This window comes from Mus pahari, chromosome 15 (assembly GCF_900095145.1).
Source record: "Mus pahari chromosome 15, PAHARI_EIJ_v1.1, whole genome shotgun sequence".
NCBI classification, from domain to species: Eukaryota; Metazoa; Chordata; class Mammalia; order Rodentia; family Muridae; genus Mus; species Mus pahari.
Window position 1 is genome coordinate 57,434,318 of NC_034604.1, and position 8,703 is coordinate 57,443,020.

An 8,703-nucleotide genomic window follows, 5' to 3' on the forward strand; every position below is an offset into this window, starting at 1 on the left:
TGTGTGTGTGTGTGTGTGTGTTTGGAGTCAGGATTTCTCTGTGTAGCCTTGGCTATCCTGGAACTCACTTTGTAGACCAGGCTGGCCTCAAACTCAGAAATCCGCCTGCTTCTGCCTCCCAAGTGCTGGGATTAAAGGCATGTGCCACCATGCCCGGCTTGTGTTCACTCTCTTAACAGTATGAATAGCTTAATAGTCTCGCCTTGCCAGGAAATATAAGTAAACTGAATTGTTGATAGGCTTAAGAGTATAATGTAGATAGAATTGATGCATTCAAAGCAATCTTTATCAAAAAAATGAATTAAAACACAGACTGAAAAAGATGTAATATGTCAATGTCCACAGTAGTGTTCATTACTAACAGCTACAAGTAAACACAAGCGTCATCAGGAGATGAAAAAAAGGAATGTACTCCTGAGACATCCTTTACTGCTGATCAATCATGAAAATATACTACATGAAACAACTAAGAAAAGAAAGGCAGTATACATTGTCATAGTCTACTCACATACGCTGCCTAAAACAAACAAATTCCTAGAGACAGGACGTGGGCATGGGAGAGTGGGATCTAAGTGAGCACAGGGTTTTTCTACTTAGCAGATACATTTCCGCCTGGAATGAAATGGCTATTTCAGAAAATAAAGCTAATAACTGCACAATAGTGAATGCACATAACACCCCTGAATTATACTCTTTGAAATTGCTAAAATGAGTCCACTTGGTGGTGCACATACCTATAATTCCAATATTCAGAAGGCTAAGGCAGAAGGATCACAAGTTTGAGGCTAACCTGAGTGTGTATGTGTGTGTGTCTGTCTGTCTCTGTCTCTCTGTCTCTGTCTCTCTCTCTCTCACACACACACACAGCACTAAAAATCATCAATTTTATGTCATATATATTTTACTTTATAAAGGAAAATGGGGGCCAGTCATGGTAGCCTGTGCCTTTAATCTTAGATAGCAGAGGTAGGTGGATCTCTTGTGATTTTTTGAGGCCAGCCTGGTCTACATAGTGAGTTCCACTAAAGCCAGAGAAACCCTGGCTAACATCTGGGGGGGGGGGGGGAGGTTAGAAAACAAGAAAATTAAGAAAAATGGAGTTTGAATCTAAATCAGTGGTAGGGTGCTTACCCAGTATGTTCAAAGGCCCTCTGTATATACCAAAGCGCTGTTGCACAAGCCATCTACACACTGCTTGAGGAAAATTAACTTAAAACAATGGCTGATAAGGCATATGCAATTTAGCTTAAAATACATAGTTGAAGTAAACAATGGGGTACTAGAAGGTAACAACTTTCTCTGAGCAGCTTCTGAGAAGACTTTATTGGACAGTTACTTGCAGGTCACAAAGTATAAATAAAGCCAGTAACACTGCAATGACCTCAGAGAGGAATGCCTTGATTGCTCACACTGAAAGAATGGTAAAGAGACTTAAAAATAAAAAGAATGTTAAGGGTAAAACACAACCTCACTTAATTTATAAATGTCACCTAAATACTCTTTTAAACTAAAAATGTTTTCTATATTTAAGCACTTATTTTCCTTTAGTTTTTACAAAGGAAACAAACGTAATTTTCATTCCATTAAAGATTTAATAATAAGTAATCTAGCTCTTTACCAGACAGTCCCTACAGGTATATTGAGAATGACTCCACACTGCTAACAGAAAAATTCCATCAGTAGCAATGTTTCTCCACCTTTCTCACTGCCTCTGGCCTGGTAAGGGCGAACTAAATCACAGAGTGACAAGAATGTAAAAGCTGCAATTGCCCAGAGTAGAAGGATGGACTACAAATAAGATTCCCGTCTGCTCTCTCACTGTAAGCAGCTACCCTTCTAGGATAAAAGCTATAAACATGGAAGGCTGAGGAGACATTTCTAGTTCTGACCCTCCTTTGAAACACATCTTAATACACGATATAGCCTGACCCCTTCAATTTAGTAAATATAAAAAAACGATCCTAACAATTGGGGACTCTACTTCATTCTATTGAATTACGTCTCCCCTTTCAGGTCTGTGGGAGACTGGCCCCTAAACAAAACAAACATCACCAACAAAACCCTTATGATTGTTTCCTTCTCTACTTGTACCCTAGTCCCCTAAAGCTAGCTACATCTTATGCACAACATTTACTGAACTCTGTACTAGAAACTGAATTTTTCTCTGGCTTTAAGAAAAAACAAACAGGGCCAGGCGTGGTGGCGCACACCCCAGCGCTCGGGAGGCAGAGGCAGGCGGATTTCTGAGTTCAAGGCCAGCCAGGTCTACAGAGTGAGTTCCAGGACAGACAGCCAGGGCTACATAGAGAAACCCTGTCTTGAAACACCCCCCCCCCAAAAAAGAAAGAAAACACAAACAACACAACAACACAGGCAAATAAAATAAACCTGTTACATAAACTCGCTCCCAGTTTGTGTGTAAATAACGCCAGGTGGTCAAATGAAGATTTCTAAACCTGTTTAACTTGGTACTGCTACATTCAAGGGCTCTGTAAATACAAGCAAAGTTTTGGCTCTTAAGGCCTAGTTCCAATTGCAGACGAACACATTACACACCCAATAAGCGATCCTCCAACTTTTTGTCCTTTAGATCTGTTAATATCTTTCTACATTCCTAGCATCTTAAATCATTAAGTTAAAAAGGCAATTTGGACAAACACAGAGAGGTCTGTCTAACCGGTGACATGTACAAACTCTATTTTGTGTCTGTAATCTGCACACACAGAAGAGCCTAAGATCAAAAAAAAAAAAAAAAAAAAAACAAGCATGGAATAAACATGCTATGCACACTAAAAATATTGTCCCAACATGAACTTAATTCAAAATGCACCAGCGAGGCCTTAAGACTACACGTAGTTATTCCGACTAGATGGCCACCCTGATCTGGATCTTTCAAAGGCTTTGCAGAAAATACAGGTGAAGGGAAACCAAAGCGTTTGGAAAACTGAGCTTTCCGATCCTAAAATGCAAACGGATGGCCGGCTCTTCCCAGAGATAGGCAGCGGCGCAAGGAGTAGAGGCTGAGACTCCTCCAACCTGGAAACGTCGCGGGCCGCCGCCGAGAGCAGAGACACCCGCGATTTTAAAGTCGGCGGGCGGGCAGGCACGTCCTGGGCGGCGGGGTCCCGCCAGCGTGGCCTCTGTGCCCGCCCGGGAGCCCCCTCTGCACATCTGCGACCCGCACCCTGGAGCGGAGGCCTAAGCCAGGCAGCGGCCTGGGCTGTGGTCACCGCCGGACATTCCAGAGCAGAAGGCGACAGGAGAACTGGGACCCGGAAAATGGGGGTGGGGAGGCCGGGGGAGCAGGGACCCCCGAGAGGAATGCCGAGAGGACGACCCAGACTCGGCCTTACCCTCTCATGGTGAACTTGACCACCGCAAGTCTGGAGCCCGCCCCGCTCAGCTCCGGCTGGAAATCTGGATCGCTCCCGACCGGCTTCACTCCCACCATCCTCACAGAGGGCCCGGCAGGGCGGCCGCGACGCTTCCGGCCTCGAAACTGAAGCAGAAAACCCGAGAGAGGCCGGAGACGGGCTGCAGGAGGCCGGGGCCTGGGCGGGAACGGCGACCACGACGTGTCCTCCCGGAGCTGCGAGTGCCGAGTCACGCCAGGGAGCAGGCGAGCGGAGGGGGAGGAGACGCGGGCGGGGAGGCGAGCGAGAGGGGCCGGGCGCGCGACACCCAGCAGCCACCGCGCGGCCGCTGAGGGAGCCTCGGCCCTCGCGCGTTTGACGTCACTTCCGCCGCTTCCGTTTGCGTGCCCACCTGAGGCGTGCACTGCCGGAAGGGCGCCGGCGCAGGCGATGGCGGTCGAATCCTCGGCCCTGCTGTGCTTTTCGCATTGCTTTCCTAGTAGCTTCGCTGACCGGAAGTTCTCTTTTGTTCTGTTTTGCTTTGTTTTGACCGAGGGTTGACTTGGAGGACACCGGGCTGAGGGACCCTCCTTCCCTTTGCGGGCGCGCGACTGCAGCCTAGATCATAAGACACCCTTTACAAAGACAGTGCTTGTATTGTGGGCGAGTCACTCGACACATCATGGGGACATTTCTTGATGGGTTTCATTACCTATGGGCGTTCCCCGAGCAGACATTCGAAACTATGTACCCAAATTATGCCAAAAAGAGACTCCCCCATTTCTTCAGGAATCGGGAGTCTAGTGACACACAAAATTAACAAATAAGAAAGGTGGAAGCACACGAGGTGAGCTTGTGACGCAGGGGAAAGGGTGGACGTAACTTCGGAATTCAATCTTGTAGAGTCTGGGTTTTTTTTAAAGGGAGCAGGAATTGGAAAGTAAGTGGGAAGGATACCGAAGGATCACAGCAGGAGGGAACTGGGATGGACTTGATCAAAAACACATGCGCATATACAATTCTCAAAAATATATTTGATATAGGATGTAAAAAGTGCATGAAAGTCACCCAATAGTTTTTTGAGTAAAGAAAAAGAATTCGATTTTGAAAGAGAAAGGTAGTAGGGCAGTGGTGGCGCATGCCTTTAATCCCAGCACTTGGGAGGCTGAGGCAGGCAGATTTCTGAGTTTGAGGGCAGCCTGGTCTACAGAGTGAGTAGGACAGCCAGGGCTACACAGAGAAACCCTGTCTCGAAAAAAAGAAAAAAAAAAGGAAAGAAAGAGAAAGGTATTAGAAATATTCTAGATATATGCAAGTGAATTCAAAGGGCAGATCATGGGTAATATTTGCTTAGTACATCTGTATATAGATAGATACATAGATAGATTCACATTAGACAGTGTAATGACTTTAATAGAAACTGGCAGAATTTTCCATAATCTCTGCAACTGGTCCGATAGAGATGGGCAAGCCATTAACCTCTCTGAACCTTGTCATTCTTGTCTGGGAAGTGTGTTGATACCTGCTTTCCAGAATTGTGATTTATAGTGATGTTCCAACCAAATATACAATACCCAGCAAATAACCATTTATAAACAGTTGTAAGTTAGTTAGCTAGAGCTGTGTCGACTAAAATACCGCAGGAGAAAGTGGCTTATACAACAGAAACTTCTTATGGATCTGCAAACTGGAAGTCTAGAAAAGTGGGAAGTGGTGGGAATAAATAGGACAGAGGGGTGACTGCAGGAGTGGTTTCCTGGGGACTTTTTATTTATGACTCCCTTTGCATTCGAGCTTCACATGAGCAGGGTAAGATGCTGATCGGGTGCTGTTTTGGTTTGTTTTAAATATTATTAGCAAAGATACAGACTGTCTTGGGGTTTTACTGTTGCAAACAGACACCATGACCAAGGCAACTCTCATAAGGACAACATTTAATTGGAGCTGTCTTAACAGGTTCAGAGGTTCAGTCCATTATCATCAACGCAGGAACATGGCAGCATGCAGGCAGGCATGGTGCAGGCAGAGCTGAGAGTTCTACATCTTCATCTGAAGGCTGCTAGGAGAATACTGGCTTCCAGGCAGCTAGGATGAGGGTCTTAAAGCCCATGCCCACAGTGACACAATTCCTCCAACAACAAGGCCACATCTATGCCAACAAGGCCATACCTCCTAATAGTGCCACTCCATGGGACAAAAATATTCAAACACCACACTGATCTTATTAAATTAAGACAGCAGGGCTAATTAGGAAATAGGAGGGGTGTCTTAGGGTTTCATTGCTATGAAAAGACACCATGACTTACAGCCTTATAAAGGACAACATTTAATTGGGGCTTGCTTACAGTTTCAGAAGTTCAGTCCATTACTATCAAGGCATGGAAGTGTCTAGGCAGGCATGGTGCATGAGGACCCAAGAGTTCTACATCTTGATGGAAACCTAGCAGAAGAAGACTTGCTTCTAGGCAGCTAAGAGGAGGCTCTCAAAGCCACCACCCCCACAGTGACACACTTTGTCCAATAAGACCACACCACCTAACCCTAGGCCAACTCAACTCCCTAGGCCAAGCATATTCAAACCACCACAAAGAGTATGAGAAAGGGAAAACCCTTCTCTCCCTTTGTTTTGAGTCTGTCACTGGATAACACCCAGATGTTTTTGAAGTAAGTAACTAGACCATAGACCAATTAACTGAGAAACTTCACAAACCAGGTTGTTAAAAATATGTAATGACACCAATAACAAACACTGAGAAAGACCTTATGGGCACACTCCATTTTCAATACCATTCTAGACAACAAAACGTCTTTAACTAACCAAGGAGATTTAAGACCTCTACAATGAAAACTACAATGCTCTGGAAAAAGAGATGGAAAAAGACATTAAGATGTAGGAAGGTAACCTGTGTTAATGGATCAGTGGAATTAAGATGTGAAAATGACCACCCTATAAAAAGTAGTTTACAGCCGGGCGTGGTGGCGCACGCCTTTAATCCCAGCACTCGGGAGGCAGAGGTAGGCGGATTTCTGAGTTGGAGGCCAGCCTGGTCTACAAAGTGAGTTCCAGGACAGCCAGGGCTACAGAGAGAAACCCTGTCTCGAAAAAACCAAAACAAACAAACAAACAAACAAAAAGTAGTTTACAGATTCAATGCAATCCCAATCAATATACCCACAAAATTCTTTATAGAAATAGAAAAAAAAACCACAAGATGCATATAAAATCAGAAAACAATCCAGATAGCTAAAGCGAATTGAGCAAAAGAACACTACAGACTTCCAGACATTAAGATAGATTGTAGAGCTACAGTAATAGAAATAATCTGATACTGGCACAAAGTAGAAATATAGACAACTCAATGAAATGCCAGCTCACCCCAGTCAGAATGGCAAAAAGCAACAGCACAACTGATAACAAATGGTGGTAGGTGGTGTCTTAGGGTTTCTATTCCTGCATAAACATCATGACCAAGAAGCAAGTTGGGGAGGGAAGGGTTTATTCAGATTACACTTCCACATTGTTGTTCATCACCAAAGGAAGTCAGGATAGGAACTCACACAGGGCAGGAACTTGGAGGCAGGAGTAGATGCAGAAGCCATTGAGGAGTGCTTACTGGCTTGCTCACCTTGCTTCCTTGCAGAATCTAAGACTACCAGCCCAAGGATGGCACCACCTACAATGAATCTCCCACCCTTCTTTCATCACTAATTGTGGAAATGCCTTACAGCTGGACCTCCTGGATGCATTTCCTCAAGGGAGGCTCCTTTCTCTGTGATAACTCCAGCTTGTGTCAAGTTGACACACAGAACCAGACAGTTCAGGTGGGAATGCAAATGTGTGCAGCCACTCTGGAAATCAGTATGAAGGATCCTCAAAAAAAAAAAAAAAAAAACGAAAACTAAATCTACCATATGATCCAGCTGTACCATTGCTTGGCATAGACTGAAAAGACTCAACGGCCAACTCCATTTACTTGCTCAACAATATTCATAGCTGTCTGACCTACTCATACTAGCCAAGAAACAGAAACAGGCTAAATGTGTTTTAACAGATGATGGGGAGTGAGAATGTGGTGCATGCAAGGGCCTGAAAAATCGCTGAAGGAAGGACCCAGACTCAGTATCCAAAGACAAAGAGCTTTAATTCTGCAGAAACATCCAGCATGCAAGTATTACCATTGTTTCCAAATGGCAACACCCACAGAGACATTCTTTTATAACAGGTCTGGTTAATTGCTTCTGAGATAACAGCAGACTTCTAAAACTTAGGGCACATTCCAAGGGGTTACAGAAACCACTAACTAAAGAAGATATACACCACAGGACATCGGGTGCAAAACAAGAGATAAGGTATTGACTGAGTTTGTCTAAACAAAGCTTCAAGGATAGCTTATAGTCTGAAACTGTCCCATACCCTGCAAGCTAGCAACAAATGGTGAACGTTAGGCCAGATAATTGCTCCTAGAGTACATGCACGTAGACATTCTGTTATAACCTCTTATTCAATTTATGACTGAACTTATGTGCAAACTCACAGTGAAGTTTTGCCATGTGAACCCAAACTCTGAGAGTAATTGAGAACAAAAGACAAAGATAAGTCTCCCTCCCTTTTTCTACCTGAGACTTCAACCAAGAGAAGCACAATTCCCTGCTGAGGCTTTACCTAGCTTCCCACTATGTCACTTTGAAGTGCTAACCCGAAGCTGCACCTTAGGGTGATCAGCTGCAGAACTGCAGAAGCAGAGTACCTTTCACCCAGGATAGAGAGCAAAAGGTCCATGGCCTGGTTTCTGAGTGGAAAAAAATGAGATATGAAAAATGGACTCCTCAGTACATACGTACAGCTGTAAAGAAACTTTCGATTTGCAGATAAATGGATGGACTTAGAAAAAATTCCACCGAGTGAGGCAGCCCTGACCCAGAAAGACAAGGGCCAAATGTTCATTCTCCTCCTCAGTTTCTAGCTCTAAATCCTCAGCTGTGAATATACAACAAAGAGCAGCCACGGGAGCAAGGGAAATATAAAGAAATGGACTTGGGAGGGAAAAAGGAGGAAACAGATAATATGATGTAGAAAACAACAAGGAGAGGGCTCCAATGGGGAGGAGGAGGGCAGTCAGTACAAAAGGAGGAGTGATAAGTAACACCAGGAGGGGGAGGGGAAGGGGAGGGCTAGAGAGATGGCTCATTGGTCAAGAACACTGACTGCTTTTCCAGAGGCCCTGAGTTCAATCTCTAGCAACTACATGGTGGCTCTCAACCATCTATAATGGGATCTGATGCCCTCTTCTGGTGTGTCTGAAGACAGCGACAGTGTACTCACATACCTAAAATAATTTTTTTTTTTTTT

At 44.5% G+C, this 8,703-nt stretch overlaps 1 protein-coding gene across 2 annotated transcripts in view; it reads right to left on the reverse strand.

Annotated features, from left to right (window-relative positions):
• Txnl1 (thioredoxin like 1) overlaps nt 1–3,658 on the reverse strand; it is a 24,534-nt gene extending 20,876 nt beyond the window's left edge. For both annotated transcript variants that reach the window (XM_021214430.2, XM_029547134.1), the window contains exon 1: nt 3,354–3,658. In XM_021214430.2, coding sequence (XP_021070089.1) covers nt 3,354–3,451 — 98 coding nt within the window. In that variant the 5' untranslated portion in view covers nt 3,452–3,658. The remainder of the gene's footprint in view (nt 1–3,353) is intronic.
• Nucleotides 3,659–8,703: the final 5,045 nt, after the last annotated feature.